General features: G+C 41.9%; 1 protein-coding gene across 1 annotated transcript; it reads left to right on the top strand.

The window, feature by feature from the left end:
* Nucleotides 1-409: 409 nt before the first annotated feature.
* Nucleotides 410-17,227, top strand: LOC119727591 (dentin sialophosphoprotein-like). Its single transcript, XM_038199536.1, has 16 exons — nucleotides 410-667; nucleotides 3,392-3,512; nucleotides 3,620-4,065; nucleotides 4,711-4,787; nucleotides 5,378-5,484; nucleotides 6,034-6,084; nucleotides 6,380-6,467; nucleotides 7,452-7,531; nucleotides 7,967-8,119; nucleotides 8,478-8,616; nucleotides 9,344-9,508; nucleotides 10,380-10,550; nucleotides 10,921-10,989; nucleotides 12,592-14,736; nucleotides 15,475-15,676; nucleotides 16,460-17,227. The coding sequence occupies exons 1-16, from the start codon at nucleotides 592-594 to the stop codon at nucleotides 16,498-16,500; spliced, it is 4,131 nt and encodes a 1,376-aa protein (XP_038055464.1). The 5' UTR covers nucleotides 410-591; the 3' UTR covers nucleotides 16,501-17,227.

The raw sequence follows: 17,227 nt of genomic DNA, 5'->3' as shown, positions 1-17,227 counted from the left end.
ATAGTATAATCGTGATTAAAATAGTGTAGCAATTCTCCATGTGCAGTATCCTAAAATCTATACAACGGAGTATTTGATTGGTTCGTAGAACGATGTAGTAAAACGCCACCTGAGTACTCGATGCATTAAATATCTCATTCTATTCCAATTCTTTTGAACAAACTCGTAAAAAATAAAGCACACATCTTCTCTCCTTAGATTCTTTTTTATGTGAAAAAATAATTTACATGAATTTCTTTTCACTAAAATTCATTGAATCGAGATTATTTTTGAAACAAATCTTATGCTTATTTTGAGACGGTTACGCCAATACTGTAAGGATAGTGTATAGTATATTCACCAATAGGATTGTCTCTTTCAAAGCATCCTGAACAGGGACGTGTTTCTATTTTCGAGGCTTAGACTGGTACCCAAGAAAAAGTTTGCAATATCATTGTAAAATTGCACGTCTCGTACAGGTGCAATACGCCCGCAAGACGAGGAAAATTAAAATCACATAAACTGCACGTTGTGTGCACGTGGGACATTCGTCCCAAATGAATTGTGTCCTTTGGAGTGTGACGGAGCGATTGAAATGACAACGACGTCGTTATGGAAAAGAAGGCGAATCATTTTGTTCGTTTGCTTGCCAAAAAGCTCAACGAAAAGGAACATGAACAATCAAGAGGTAGGCCAGGCCTACCTATTTGGGGGATTACCCCGGCCCGGCGGTCGGCATGGTCGGGCGGCCATTGCCATATCCCCATGCGCATGCCGGCCATGACACGCATGACAATGTGCATGACATGTCACTGATGTTAACGCATGGCAGCCAGAGCCCGTTGCACCAGGCATGGCAGTGGCCGACCGTCTGGTTCAGTTTTCCCGACCTGTCACATTACAATATTCAGTTCACCGTCAGGATCTTTGGCTCCAAAGCCACGGATCACTAAGAAAAAAGGCAGTGGATATTTTGCCGGAGACGGCAAACCTTCAGTAAACGTTAGTTTGCCGGATATGCACTGAACATGCGCAGTTACTGTTTTGTTGTACTTCAACATTTTCTGGTGACAAATTTTAGTCTGGCTCCATGCCAATATTATCGTTGTATTTTTGTATTAACAAGATGGGAATCAGACCATTTTATAATTTCGGACTTTATTTCCCTTTAAAAAAAATCCTCCAGAGCCACAAATCTGAAAAAGAAAAAGTAAAAGAAAAAGTAATACTCTGCAATAAAATGTTTGAGACATATTAAAATAATAAAAGAAGAATATTCTTATGGCAGTGTATATTTTGCCGGAGACGGCAAACCTTTAGTAAACGTTAGTTTGCCGGATATGCACTGAACATGCGCAGTTACTGGTTTTTTTGTACTTCAACATTTTCCGGTGACAAGTTTTAGTCTGGCTCCATGCCAAAATTATCGTTGTTACCTCGTATTCACAAGATGGGATTCAGACCATTTTATAATTTCGGACTTTATTTCCCTTTTAAAAAAATCCTCCAGAGCCACAAATCTGAAAAAGAAAATGTAATACTCTGCAAAAAATGTTTGAGACATGTTAAAATAATAAAAGAAGAATATTCTTATGGCAGTGTATATTTTGCCGGAGACGGCAAACCTTTAGTAAACGTTAGTTTGCCGGATATGCACTGAACATGCGCAGTTGCTGGTTTTTTTGTACTTCAACATTTTCCGGTGACAAGTTTTAGTCTGGCTCCATGCCAAAATTATCGTTGTTACCTCGTATTCACAAGATGGGATTCAGACCATTTTATAATTTCGGACTTTATTTCCCTTTTAAAAAAATCCTCCAGAGCCACAAATCTGAAAAAGAAAATGTAATACTCTGCAAAAAATGTTTGAGACATGTTAAAATAATAAAAGAAGAATATATTCTTATTTATTTGGGGATGAGAAAAAAAAACTTTAAAATGTGGTGCGGTCGGAATCGAACGCGAGTCATCCCGCTTACCAGAGCCTTTGCTTAACCATTACACCAAACGTGCTACACAACTTTTGGTGGGAATTTAATACATCTTATAATTCAGCCCTATTTTAAAGAGTACAGCGCCCTCTGTTGATATGGATTGCCGCCGGCAAACCTTTAGTAATTGTTAGTTTGCCGTCATTACCTCCGGCAAAATATCCACTATCTGTTCTTATTTATATGGGGATTGGAAAAAAAAAACTTAAAATTGTGGCGGGGGTCAGGATTCGAACTCAGGACATCCCACTCACTAGAGCTATTGCTTAACCACTGCACCGACTGTGCTACACAACTTTGGTGGGAATTTAATACATGTTATAATTCAGCCCTATCTTAAAGAGTACAGCGCCCTCTGTTGATATGGATTGCCGCCGGCAAACCTTTAGTAAACAATAGTTTGCCGGCGTTACCTCCGGCAAAATATACACTACCAAGAAAAAATGAAACTAGGCCTAGTTCAAGTTCAAGTTGGTACATGTACATCAATGTAACAATACATGATGAATGATCAGTGAAAAAATTAAGATTTGATTAAAAACATATCATTAATATTATATTATTATTAATATGATGATAAAACTTAAAACTTAAAAGTAAAAAAAAAAACTATTGAAAAGAACAGAAAAGAGGGAATTAAAAAATTAAAATTCTAGGCCTAGTGCGGATTCGATCCCGGGACCTTCGGCAGTCAGTAGTCCAATGACGTGTTTATCCAGTCAAGCTACTGAAGCGCTCTCTGGACATTGGAGGGGCAGTTTTAGATTCACATGGTGTATTTGCAATGCTGTAAAAAAGGAGTATAAATAAATTGTTTTTTAATACTGCTGCTGTAAGGATAGCCACTACAATTTACAAAGTATTAAAAACACATCTGCTGAGTGACCTCCGTACATGCCGTATGCAGTAATGTCATGAATGTACTTGCTATTAATTATTACAATGCGTTATATTTGGGTGAAAAGTGAACTAATTTTAAAAAAGCTAGAACGAAAATAAAAGCGTAGATTCACCTGACAACATTCATTGACATTGATCTCACGATGGCCAATTTTGTAGAACTGGAAACGCTAGCTAAAAAAAACAGGTTTACTTTAGTCTTCAAAGTGATCACGATTATAGGCCCTTTATACTCGGCTCAAGCAAGTTTACAACGCTAGCTTGTATCGCTCATCTGAAAATGTTACTAAATATTTTTGTTAATCGATTTTTTTCGTCAAACTTTTTTTGAATGAATTTAAAACTGAAAAGATATACTTCTTTTGTTTGTTAAGTTATACATGTATTTTAAAAAGTATTGTGATGTGACATCAGAGGCTTGGTGAATGTCACGTTAGTGAGTAAAAGTCACTCGTGTCATTTAAGTTTTAAGCATTGTTTGGAATTTACTTTTAACAATTTTCCCTCCTTTTTTGTTGCAGTCCCTACTGACATTGCTACAGTCAAACAAACATTCAGGAATGCCTTGAACGACCTGCCTAAAAGTCCACTAAAGTCTGAACTACAAGGGAAAGCAGCGACGTACTCAAGAAAGCTAGAAGCGTAAGTTGCCTCAGATTGCAAGTGGCGTTTCCTTCTTTCCCTCCCCAAATATAACACCAAATACAATTTCAGGGAAATTTCAGGAAAATTTTTAATATCTTTTTCAGGTTGACGAAAAATGGAAGAAGTGGAAACACGAAAAGCATTAATAAGGGCCAGAAGGTACAACATGAAAGTGGTGAGCCTACAATGCGTCAGGACGACAAAGACTTGGTCACAAATGATCTGAGATCATCACAGATGAGACGAGAAGAAGCTCGTGCTCCATCCAGCCCGAAAAGAAGCAAGAAGCCGCCTCGGAAATGCAGTCCAAACGCCCACTCGAGTGACTCTGCTGCCAAGGATGATGGAAGCGATGAAGAAAGGACAGACGATACGGTTGCCATGGCAACACAATCTGTCAGCAAGATGGACGTTACAAGCCAACATGAGCCGGATGGCGCCTCGGCCAGTCAGAGCTCGTCGTTTGCATACAATGTTTGTGCAAAAGACGCGAAGAGCAGAGTCCTAGAATCGCTCGCCCAACTTCCCTCGGAGGAAAGGCAGAGGCTGGGTAAGATGTGGCCCAAGGGCTAGGGCCAATTTCACGGCGCTGCTAAGCACACAAATTTGCACAGCCCCAAAAAAGTCTGGCTTATAAAAGTAGGTTACCTTCCAAAACTCCATGTGATGTATATTGCTCGTGATTAGTATTCAGCTGTTGTTTGCTTTGCAAGTAAATTTTGGCTGGTAACCTGTTTTATAAGCCAGACACTTTAGTGCTAAGCAAATTTGTTGTGCTTAGCAACGCCGCCAAATTGGGCCCAGGTCAAGGCTAGGGTGTCTAATGAAGTCGTCGGAGGTTATTCAAGTTAACCATTCTCATATTGAGTAACAAGCTATTCAAATGGATGGTGAGAACAGCATTCCTTTGTCATTCATCCCCTGTTACTTGTGACCTTGCTTATGGTTTGTCTATTTCATTGACCTCTGAGGACTTGAGATTGGCTCAATTACAACTCCTCGCCTAACCTATAAACCCAAGTAGGAAGCAAGGTAAATTATCATTCAGAATTTCATTCTGATTTTTTAATACTCGTCAATCATCATGAAGTTAATCCATTAGTTGCACACTCAACTGAAATATAAACGAAAACTTTAACATGGACTTCAAAGTGAAATGTCAATCATGAATAGATGGTGTTCTCTCTGGTTACAGCACCCCATGCCTATGCCTGCCTCTGCAGTTCCAACAGTTTCAGCGAGTTCCTGCATTCACTTCAACCAGATGACAAAGTAAGCAGCCTATTACTTTTGGTAACCTTTGTACATTATCTCTTACTCCCTATGTTGTAAGAAAAATCATATTAAATAAGGGTTAAATATTACCTGACTTGAAAAAAAATCAATGAAGTGTGAAAACGCCATGCAAGTTTTTTTCTCGCATCAACTGATTTCCTCTTCTTTTATTCCTATATCTGCTTTTAAAAATAAAAAAAACGTTGTACAAATTCTTCTTAATGGTGGAATTTCCTCTTTTTTGTGTGCGACTTTACAGTGGCATGCCTGAGGAGAACAAACTGATACGGTGTTGAAATGACAGAGTTGATTGTCTATTTCTTTCTTTCTTTATTTCATTTCTGTGACGATGAAACCATTGATTCCTCAGTTGCTCGGAAGCCTTAAGAAATGATCACGTACAGAGATGGGAGGAGATTTCTAGACAGATATTCTAGGGAAACGTTTAGAGTAATGGGGGGACTGAATGCAGTCTACTGATCAGCCTGAGTGGGATTCGAACCCAGTTGAAAATGTGGAAGAAACCACTGCACCGACCTGATTCCCTGACATTTTTTCATCATTTTTTGTCTTCTTGTTGTTTTCAGCTGAGAACAACATCAGACACAATGGGCCTGCTGCAGCAGGAAGTTCTGGCCGGTCTTGGCACGTCAGATGCCAAGGTGTTGATCCGCACAATGGCGGACTGCCTGAGGTTAGTACGACAAGACTAAGCCAGCCTAGGAAAGCTCGTCCCACACAATTCTATTCAATCAATTCAGTACGTCTTTTCTTGCATGTGGTCTACACAATGGGTTGGGTTTCAAGTGTTTGGACCAAGATGAGACTTAACCCTAATTCACCTCAATCCTCCAAAATCCTCCTGGCGGTTTTGGAGGGTGAATGGTGTTTAAGAAACATGAGGATCGGATTCAGGATGAATGTTATTGAAGCACATAAGGATTTTGGAGGATTGAGGATGAACGGTGTTTGAAGAAGAGGATTTTGGAGGATTGAGGCTGAATGCATTTTTAAAAGGCAGGGTTGGTGGAGGATTTTGAAGGATTGAGGCGCTGGGTATCTTTCATTTGAGCATAAGTGCAACATTTTGGAGGATTGAGGATGGTTCGTAGTAAAAAGGCCTAGAGGGTTAGGGTTCTAACCCCCTAGGCCCTTTTGGCTAGAAACCACCCTCAAACCTTCAAAATCCTCCAGTTGCCACCATGTAAACGTTGGATATCACCTTTGAATTTTTTTTCTGCAGTGGAGTCATTTTGGAGGCAGACAAAGTTCTTGAAACCAAAGATTCTAGCAGGTAAAGAACTTAAAGTTTTTTTTAAATTCCTCTTTGTTTTCTGTCCTCTGTTGTCTTCCCCCACATCCCAACTATACCCCAACCCCCCACCCACCCACCCCTAAAGCTTCCCCTACAACACCCCTGGCCCTAAACCTCTTCCCCTCACACACAAAATTTGACAGTACTTGTAAAAGTCGGTTTATACAGTGGACGTCTTATTGTGACGTCTGCCGTTATCTAATAACGAATGCACTTTGCTGAGAAAATTCACAGGAAGTTTGAACTAATAATTATTAGAAATTTTCCCTCATAGGTTGATGGAGTTGCAAGGGTTTATACTGAACTTCTTGCAGTGGGCCAAGATGCAGCACGAATTCCACGGGCAGAAACGAGACAAGCAGGTACAGTTGCGGGAAAGCATTGGGACTGTTAATTCAAAGCAATTTGACCTGAAACTGACTTTCTCTTACCTGCATTAGACTGAAACTGACTACCTGTAGATGATTAGTTAAAAATCCAGCTACTTACTGTAACTTTCCAGCTGGATCCAGCTAGTTTTGGTTATAGCTTACCAGCTGGTTAGCTTACCAGCCACTGAGCTATCCAGCTACATGCAGTTAAATCCAGTTAGTTTTCTGTCCACCTTGTCAATCTAAAAGTGGCACTAAACGCCATCAGTGCTGTGTCGCCACCGGCCAGCCTGAGGACTCTCTAAACCAGTCTGCTTGATGATTTTTACTCGCACCTAAGTTTTGATGTACAGCACCATATTTGTTTGCACCGCACCGACTGTGAGGTCACAGTCACCCTTCCAGTTTAATAGCTCAGAGAGCTGCTATAGGAAGTCCAGCACTGAAGAAGACTCAAGACTGGTGGGCAGCCACGTTAGTCAGGCAAAATCACATTTATAAAAGTAAGCTAGCACTTTAAATGACTAACTAGAGTGAAAGTATGCATAAGCTTATGTACATTTTCACTCTAGTTAGTCTTTTCAAGTGCTACCTTGTCAATCTAGTTAGGTACTCAGTAAGTTAGCTGTCACGCTTGTTAGCTATCTGCAAAGTTCTCCAACCTGTAAAACAATCCTGGCGCCCAGCCATGCTTCAAAAGGTGCCACCAGGCTTTAAAATCCTGCCGCCAGGTTTAAAATCCTGCCACCAAGTTTAACATTTTAGACTCTGTCTTTTAAACCAGACATATGTAGGTTTTAATATAATTCCAAGTGCACTGGAAACAGTTTTGGCGAGTAAAAAAAATAACTTGCTAGTTATAATCATATTATGCAATCACTTCAGCAAACTTCCTTGTTGCTATCATTAAAATAACGTATGTATAATTGATCTCTCATTACTCTCTTTGTCCCCAAACCGTCTTGGTATCCCCAGTCCCAATCCTTGACCAACTTTGAAGACTTGATGGCAGCCATTTTATCCATCTACGTGGACATCAGCATTGTCTTATCAAGGTAAACGGACTGATATTCAGCAACACCTCAAAATTTGAATGTGCCTTTTTCTTATTCTAAACGAAAAACCGAGACTGATGTCTTGTTGAATAGTTTGGTTGCAGTACCCACTTATATATAATTTGAACCAGCCACCTTTGGCAACGCTTAACACCGGAAAATTCCAGGCATATCTCACACGCGTTGTATCAATGTACGAACAAGGCATGCACAAACAAGGTATGCACAAACAAGGTATGTGCAGAATTTTCTGGGTAGCACTGCCGACGTTCCCAAGGCTAAATTTGATTCTTCTTCATGATAGTGAACTGCTGTTTTAGGGGAATACAATCCAAAGTCAGTCTTGGACCGAGTCTAATTTGATCCATACCACTCTTCTAGACCAAAAACTTGGAGTTCTGTACCCGATTATTACCCTTATTGCCTTTCTTGTAGAAATAATCCTGACACTGCAGAGGCCGAAGGCAGAAGCACCTTGTCTAAGATCCTCCTCCTCATTGGTCAGTCGCCAATCCAACAACTCAACCTTCTTCTTCAAGTCACTCAGCCGTCGGCCCGGGACTGCCGTTTCATGATGCCTATTTACAAGTAAATTCTTCCTTGTGTAAACCCTGGCCCCCTAGGCTTTTTATCAAGTTACAAGACCCAAAAATTGTGTAGACGTTTTCTCTGTTTTCTCAAAACGTTGAGTATCCACTGAGCTACAACTTCTTGAGTTTAGCTGTTATGAACCCTACTGTAGATTTTGAACAATTTTGTTGCTTCCAAAAAAATTAATTCACGAAAAGTAAATGATCATAGGCATCTTCAAATCATCTTCAAAGCAACTCTCTTAGCCTAGATACAAAACCAGGCAATTCGTACATTGTTCACATTTTTAAGTTTGACGGTATGCATGTTAATCTAACTCCGTTTTTGCCCTCCGTAACCTTCTTTGCACCAATAGGCAGATGCTGATGGCCAAACCTAGCGTCATGACCAACGAGGCCTTCATCAAGTACGTCTGCGCTGTCCGGTTCAGCCGGCAGGTTCTCCGAGAGCAGACAGAGCCAGCCGTTCAAGACGTCTTACGGGATATCTCAAATGTTAGTAGGCTTTGTTTGTCTCTTACATAGAAATATTACACCCTAAAGTCAAATGTAGCTCAAAAACTGGGTTCGATTTCATCGAGTCCAATTTCTTGGTTTTAGTACAGCAACTTGTGACATTGGTATTTTGTTGACTTTTTCACTAGCATTTTAACTTACTTTCAAGTTTTCGTTATAAATTATGGGACCCCAGCAGAGAACTATTTTCAGAACCACACTTCTTCCAAGGAGAGATTACTTTCCACATGGTGTTACTCGCAATCTTTCTACTTTATCTCATCCGCCATGCAAAGCTTGAAGTCATATATATGTGACCCCAGCACTTACTTTGACAATTTTTCTCCTGAATTGGATGGAAAGATGGGATGATCACTGATGTACAATTTCAGTAATTCTTTTTTTTTTTCAGATGAGTGGAAAAACATGCTCTTTCATTCAGGTATTAAATTTGATTGATTTTCAAGAAAAAAATGATAATTGTGAAACTTTTTGAGACATTTGTGTCAAGTGTCTTGCCCAAGAACACAAGTGTGCTCGAACAGTAGATGGTGCTCTCTGACCACTCTCAAAGCCGGAGTGGGAGAGTCACACAGCGTGCTCGTACTGGTTCAGGCGCGACAGGCGGTGCATTTGAATTTCCCTCCCAAGGGCATATTGTGCCTCGAGTCAATAAGCTCCAAATTATTACATTATTGTGGTAATTATGATTATCATTCGTGCGAAGGTTGCTGCGACGGCCGAGCCGTCCATAGAATTTCTCCAGTGGCTGTACAGCGTGGCCCCCGATGCCTACAGTAGCCTGCCCGACTCGGTCAAGAGCACTGCGTCCCTGCTGGTCAAGTATCTGACTGAGCAAGCGTCCAGAGACTACCTGGACAAGTTGCTGGATGTAAGTATCGCCAATAGCGCCCTCTAGTGTTGTCACTATGTTCATGTTATGACACGTTAACTTCTCATTCCTGTATGTTCTATTTGCGATACAAGAGTGCAACAAAAGAGGCCGCATATGCGCACATTTACAAATTGTGGTTTTACACCATAGAGCTATATTAAATTACTAGAGCGCTAACTCTTCATTCTTGCGTGCTGAGACGCTTTGAAGCCGCTCTGGGCGCAGACATTTTGAAATTATGTGCGTGTTTGTAGAACACAAATCAAAATAGATGGATTGAATTTTAAAAGTGTACTCTAAATGCAACGCGCAAGTACTTACGCAAACAACTTAAGCGTGTCATGATGGTTCAAAAAAGCATCTGAAGCGGAGGGACGCGCACACGTTGCGCTGTTGTGTAGAGCAAAAAGAAACGCTCATTTGCTGATCGTGCGTTTCGGTTTTGGGCGTATCGGCTTCAATGACGCACCGGTATGAAATACAAACGCAGATATGCAAATAGCCGTACAAAAGCTCACAAAATATCGAGTTTTCCATAGGTTTGTGCACAAACATGGATGCGGCCATCAGGCATTACTTTGTACATCGAGTTAGCGCTCTAGTAATTTAACATAGCTCTATATTTTACGCATATTGGCTTCATTTATGCATTCGTTTCAAATTTAAATGCAGATTTGCAAATAGCCATACAAAATTTCGGGCTTGCTAGTGTTTGTTCGCAAATATTGATGCGCTGTGTGGCTACATTGTCTATGGTGGGTTAGTGTTCTAGTAATGTTATACAGCTCTATGGGTTGACCATAATGCTTGATCTATTCCCTCATTTACCTACCCTCAATTGTACATATTTCTCGCGACGACATTTCAGATTGTGTGCGATGAAGAGAACGAAAGCCAGACCCTGTCTTATAAAGACGGCCGGGGCGATCAGAGTCTGCCGGTTACCAACAGCCACGCCAACCAGGCAGATATACTAGAGACAGAGGGACTGTTCTTTAAGGATACCAGCCGAGATGAAGACCTGGCTCAGCAAGTCAACGTGAGTCATTCCGTGAAACTACCTCTCTAAATTGTTCAAACTATCACCCAGAAAAATCAGGGAACAATTTCATGTCCAGAAAGAGACCTGATATAATACCGAATGCGGCCATATTTTTTTGACGGTATACCGCGGACTCTGAAAATCCAATACCACACACAAGCCTACAGCCCTGTTCGGGATATGAGGGTAGTTGTATGGTGTTGCACATTCAGAGCTCAGCTCAGGCTTATGGATCAGACTCAACGTCTTAGCCCACACTTTCCCCAACTCTTAGCACGTCATTGTCAGTGACAATTTTCAATGACGTCCTGATGTCATTCAAAATATCTTGTTTAACCTCGATGTTGTTGTTTTTCTCTTTATCCAGTCTGATCCGGAGTCTGTTGATGCATTACACAGCAGGCTTGACGAGCTCATCGAGGGCATCGACCAAGAGGTCAGTACTCTTGTTTCAAGTCCATCATTAACCCTCCTATGCAAACATACGTTCTGTGCCAAGTTGTCCTTTCAGTCATAATCAATGAAGTGTCTGTTGTCAACAGTTAAGAGCTCCCAGCCTGCATAAATCAGGATTGACTGGCTGTGACTGTTTATGCAACTTGATACAGCTGTGCTTTGACCGTAGGTGATTGATAAGCCAGCTTTTGTTACTTCTTGCCTGCTTTTGTCTGTTGACTGAATTTGACTAGTCACAGTGCTTGCTTGAAATATGATCTGACTGTTGGTGACTAGCCTGTGTAAAAGGCATGGCAGGGAAAGAGGATTGATTTTTTTTTGACTGTCTGTGACTGTTCAAACAGCAGGAGGGTTAATGTTTATATCCCAATTCCTTGTTTTGCTGTTATACCACTATGTAAAGCGAGCTTTTCATGTTATTGCCTCTGAACAGCTGACTTGGTCTTGTGTGTGATTACATTTGCATCGGGGCTTTAAAATTTCCTTTAACCTAAAGCGTATGTGAACTGAGACTATCCTAAATCTCTTGGGAAAAAAATACTTTTGTAGTTAGTTGTAAGAATTTAGATTTCAGAAAAATTGTTTTTGCAATTTCTGGATACATTCAATATAGAGTTTTGCCCTTCACTGTCGTATTTTATAAACACTGTATACTCGGTGTTGTCCCTAGTGATTGTGAGAGAAAAATCATGAACTACTTGGTTGGGACTAAGGGGCCTGCTCTCTCGTGCAGCTTGCTGGGTTCGGCTGGCTGGTTGGAATCTGACACAGCAACGGGTACTGCAACCAAACTACTCATAAGGGCAAAACCCTTTAATATTGAATTTATCATCCTAACGCAGATTCCATCTTACGAATAATTAATGGCTGATTTGCATGAGTCTCTGGTTTGTTCAGCCACAAATAAATGAGCTAACTGATCTTAACTGACATAAAAGGGAATATACAACATTTGCAAACATCGAAAAATAAAACTACCAAGTTTTTACGAAACACCTTTCTAGGATGTTGGTAAATGACAGTCTCAAGCATCTTGTAAAATTATGGCACCTGGTGTGAAGTCATTTTCAAGAAAATGGTATTTTTGTAAACATTTCCAACGGTGGTCGGCCGACCAGCGTAGGAAAAACCTAACTATTTTTCAATTACTGCTCCAAATTTACCATTTTTTCAGTCCAATTTTGTTTGCTATTGGTTACATGTTCATGAACGGGTGCAGGCCAGCTAGACTGGTTCCCCTGCCTTACTATTTTCCATCATCTATATATTGATCCATTTTATCTTTTATGGAGTCAGGGAACCAGACTACTGGAACATTTTTGTTTTTCTTGGTTTTTCCAACCTTTTCGAACACAAAACTTCAAAAATGTCAGTGTAACAACATTTGATCTATTATACTAACCTCTCAAATAGTTCATTTCTGAAAATTACAGCAAAAGCAAATGATGTACATTCCCTTTAAAAGGTTTCGTTGTAGGGATGACGTTTGATCATTTTAATTGATAAGACAATGGGGGTAACGAACACACATATGCATGGACTGGTATATTAATCAATTCAGTGTTGTCATTCTCTTTGACAGGACACTAGTGAAGATGATGAGAATGAAGAAGATGTAGTTGTGAAACCCTCAAACACCAAAGCTAGGAGCAAATTCAGCTCCATCAGAAATGGCGGTGATGGAAATCTCACACCGTCGGATAGTGATGATCAAAGCGACTACGATGAAGTCGACATGGACTTGAGTGGCACCACTTCGGAGCAAACCGTTCCCGAATCTCTGAGCTTTGAGGAGCAGCGGTACATGTTGAAGTCAGAGACACAGAAAGCGACTGATGCCAGTGGCGCGGCCAAAAGCGACGTAGGAAGTACTCAGAGGAGGCGTGGGAAATCAAGAAGTCAGAAGACCCTGTCGCTGAGTTCAAAAGGAGACGAAGAGGATGTCATAGTCATCCCAGAGACCCAAGGCTACCAGCAGGAAACAGAGTCAGACCGAGAGAGCTTCACCACGGCCAAGGATAACTTGGACTCGACCAGGGAGTCCATTGTCATCGACGTGGATGATGAGATTACTTTTAAAGTCAAGGCCTCACGTCATAAGGCTGAGGAGGATGGAGAAGTAGCGGAGGAGGATGCGGGAGAGGAGGAAGAAGAAATGGATGACGAAGATGAGATCCATCTCATTGAAAACGAAGCTGATGATGATGACCAAGATGAAGAAAATGACAGCGGGAAAGGGAAGGATACTTCAGGACAGTCTTGTTCTGAGACTTCCCCATTGAAAGCTCAGACAAGACGTTTGCACACTTCCCAGGAATCTGGGAAGACGTCAAGCAAGAAACAGGAGCAGGTATCAGATGAGTCCAATGGGGGTCACAAGGGCATGAATCTCAGGTCCATGAGCAACGCCCGCAGTCAGTCCAGCCTCCTGAGGTTCTTCACCCCCATCAGCCGGAACAACGAGGACAGCGACAGTGACTCCCAGCCAACTCGAGGCACCGAATCTGGAAAGCATTCCCAGACTGATGATGTTGAAGTAGTCCCTGATTCCTGCAGCTCAGCCGACAATGAAACAAGGAGTACTAAAACTGATAATGGCACGTTTGCCACTCCACGACGGGCCAAAAACTTAGATTCGCTGCAAGGAGTCGGCACTGACTCCAACCCAGAGGAATCTGCAGATGCCTCACAACCTAGAGAAAAGAAGAATACAGCGCCAGCTACAAAGAAACAGAACAGGCTGTCTAGGTCGGCAAGGAAAACAGGCAGTGCGAGAAAACGGATGATTACCTCTAGCGACAGTGATGAAGAGCCTGCTAGACTTCCCTCGCCAGTCTTCAGACGATCCAAGGCTGGCAAACAGGCCTCTAAGACTTCTGAGCAGATGACTGCTTCTGTTGAGGATGCAGTTTCTAAAGACAATAGACAGATGCAGAAGGAATGTGAAACAGCATCTTCCGATCTCCAGCATCCCATAGACACAGAGGAATCTACACATGCTTCACAACCTAGAGAAGAGAAGGATACAACACCGGGTTTGAAGAAGCACAGCAGGCTGTCTGGGTCGGTAAGGAAAGTAGGCAGTGTTAGAAAACGGATGGTTACCTCTAGCGACAGCGACAAGGAGCCTGCTATACCTCACTCGCCAGTCTTTAGACAGTCCAAGACTAGCAAGCAGGCCTCAAAGACTTCGGAGCAGAAGACCCCAGCTGTTCAGGATGCGGTTTCTGAAGGTATCAGGCGCATCCGCGAGGAGTGCGCTACTACATCTTTAGATCTCGGGCAGCCCTTAGTCACCAGGTCAGCATCGAAGAAGAAACAACCAAAGCGTAAATCGCTGACGATCACAGGAGGCATTAAGACTAGGAGCCTGGCAGTCAGCACCCCACGACAGCCCACCAAGGGAGCACAAAGCTCCACCCCTGCCGAGAAGACTGCCTCCAAGTCGGCAGAGAAGCGGCAAGGGGTGTCGCCCTTGAGCCCCTCCAAGGTCAAGCGGGCAGCAACATTTGGAGACACCTATCGCATTCTCGCGGGCATCTCAGCGGACAGCCAGACGGATCCCGGTTCCTTACCTGCCTCCCAATCTCAGAAGACGTCCTCAAAGATGCCACGTCTGCAGCCCAAGGCACTGGAGGAGATGTTTGATAAGGACACGCCGTCTGGCCGGAAGCAAAGTGCCAAGAAACAGACGGCTGACGTCCAAGTAATCTCTGGCTCCTCCCAGGTAAGTCTAAACTTGCATTTTCACCGTTATTGTCACACACTTTCCCTGAATATGTCAAGCGCATCTTTGTTGATTGAACCAATCAGTATGCAAACGTTATTAAACCTCCTGACATCTGAACAGTCACAGCAAAGAAAATCAATCATCTTCCCTGCCATGCCTTGTACACAGGCTAGTCACCAACAGTCGGATCATATTTCAAGCAAGCACTCTGACTAGTCAAATTCAGTCAACAGACAAAAACGGGCAAGTGGTAGGCACAGCTGGCTTGTCAATCGCCTACAGTCAAAGCACAGCTGTATCAAGTTACATAAACAGTCACAGCCAGTCAATCCTGCTTTAAGTAGGCTGGGAGCTCTTTAACTATTGAAAACAGTCACGTGATTGATTTTGACTGCAAGGACAACTTGGCATAGAATGTATGACTACATAGGAGGGTTAATGCATTTGTAAGCTGTTGCAATGAGCTGCTTTTTAGATTCACAGTTTTTCAGAAAACCTGTGAACTTTTAGTGCCAGAAAGGACATCATTGCGACACTGCAATGCCAGATCATTGTTTGGACATCGCAAATAATAAAATGCGCTCTGAAAACACAATTTCAACTTCAAAAAAGAGGCTGTCCCACTATTTTCATGCAGTTTGGGGGCATGGAAATCGATTTGTTAAAAACATTTTTTGTATTTATACACAAACATTGTCCTGTCCAACACAACGTTTGTCATATAATTCTTTTCAGGAAAGTACTAAATCAAAAAACGACAGCCCGACCGAAAGGATCAGCAAGAAAACTGTCGCCAGAACACCCAAATCATCACAAGAGAGCTCAGTTTCAACACAAGCAAAACGGCTGAAGAAAGCTAAGAGTACCAATGACAGTAACTCACCCAAAGCTGCGCTGAAGCGGAGAGCTTCCCTTCCTTCCAAAGAAGCAATGAAAAGTGAGTGAACCTGTGCACGCTTTATCTATCCACATGCCATACAGCTACATGAAATCAAGGGCCTAGCCAACGTTCTCACGATGGGGGGGGGGGGGGGGGGGGAACTGGATGTTTCTTTTCCAATTTCTGTAGCATCGGTGCTGAAAGGTAGACAGTGGTTTTTTTTAAATCAGACACTATCGGACAATAGGTGGCGCTTTCCATGGCCGCACAATTAAAGACGTTCTCGCGAGCTAAAAAGGGTCACTTGTGAAGAAAGGACTACCAAATTTCAAGTTTGGGGGGGGGGGTTCGAATTTTTTTATGCGTACCGTATGCCCCCCCCCCCCCAACACCCCTGCCCATGCTCACCCATGCCTCCCCCACCCTCCTTCCCTCCCCCCACTCCGTCCCTCACCCCCACTCCTTTCCCACCCCAAGCCCCACTCCCTCCCCACCCCCTTTCTCCTCTGTCTCTTTCTCCCCCCCCCCCCCCCTTACTCCTCTGTGGCCAAAAAAAAAGTGGGAAAATGTGGTTTCGAACTCACACCCTCTGATCTCAAAACAATGTCATTATCCAGCTAAGCCATCGGAGAGCTCAACAGCAAACTATAATGGCAATATATTCCTGCGTACGTATAATAAAAGTATTGTAGAGGGCGCTCAACAACCATCCATACGATGTTGTTTGGGAAAAAAATAATTCCCTACCCAGGACTCAGTGTCCCTTTAAAATAAACATCTCCCGATGCAAAAAAAACATCTTACAAGACTCAAGTAACATATTTTTCTTTCCTTTCTCAGGTACAAAGATGAAAAGGAAATCCACGGGAACCAAGACATAAAACAAGCCTCTGTTTTTTATTCAGCCACTTTCAAGTTTTAATCCTTACATTTCTTATGTAAGTGTTTGTCTTGCGAGAAGTTTCATGTTTTTAACTTGCATTGTAAAGTTGCATTTCAAGTGCTGTATTTCTCTTTATATTTTTTAACCATAAAGGTAAAAAAAAGGCCAAAAAATCAAGTTCGTAATAATTGTAATGAGGCCAAATCCAATGAGATCGAGTAAAAGATCATTAGGGTCACCGTACATATTTATTAGTTTTGAAATGGAAACAAAATATAGATATTTATCTTTGGATTAAATTATACAGATGGCTGAAATCATCATTTGTGTGATCCAAAATAATTGTTGTGATTATGACAACTTTGTCTACCCAGTCTGAACATTTGATTGACGATAATTCATTTAATTGTCCCGAATTACCTTCTTAAAACTTGGAATTTTTTGTTGAACACATAGAAAAGTACAATGTAGTTCTCAATGCATTAAGACCAATCTGGAACCGCTAATACTCTACACGCATGGAGGCCCCCTTCAATGGCATAAGCATTGTGTTAGCTATTGTTCAGATAGTCTGTCATGGGACAGATGTTTGGTACAATAGCTTGCTTTTAGTGCTTTCGCCATTGATAGGGGCCTCCGTGAATTTACAGTGACAGCAAGCTGGGTTTGGTCTGCATTGACTACCCTTTCATCTTGATTAAAATATTTGCCACAGTTCAAAGAAA

Source organism: Patiria miniata, unplaced genomic scaffold, assembly GCF_015706575.1.
Source record: "Patiria miniata isolate m_02_andy unplaced genomic scaffold, ASM1570657v1 HiC_scaffold_1, whole genome shotgun sequence".
Classification (NCBI taxonomy): domain Eukaryota; kingdom Metazoa; phylum Echinodermata; class Asteroidea; order Valvatida; family Asterinidae; genus Patiria; species Patiria miniata.
This window is presented reverse-complemented; position numbering and strand designations above follow the sequence as displayed.

Bases quoted from the DNA above. Each gene is read 5' to 3' on its own strand.
- LOC119727591 (XM_038199536.1), top strand. From the start codon at position 592: ATGGAAAAGAAGGCGAATCATTTTGTTCGTTTGCTTGCCAAAAAGCTC. The intron at 5,485-6,033 runs GTTAGTACGACA...TTTTTTCTGCAG, and splicing joins ACAATGGCGGACTGCCTGAG to TGGAGTCATTTTGGAGGCAG. The intron at 8,617-9,343 runs GTTAGTAGGCTT...ATTCGTGCGAAG, and splicing joins TCTTACGGGATATCTCAAAT to GTTGCTGCGACGGCCGAGCC.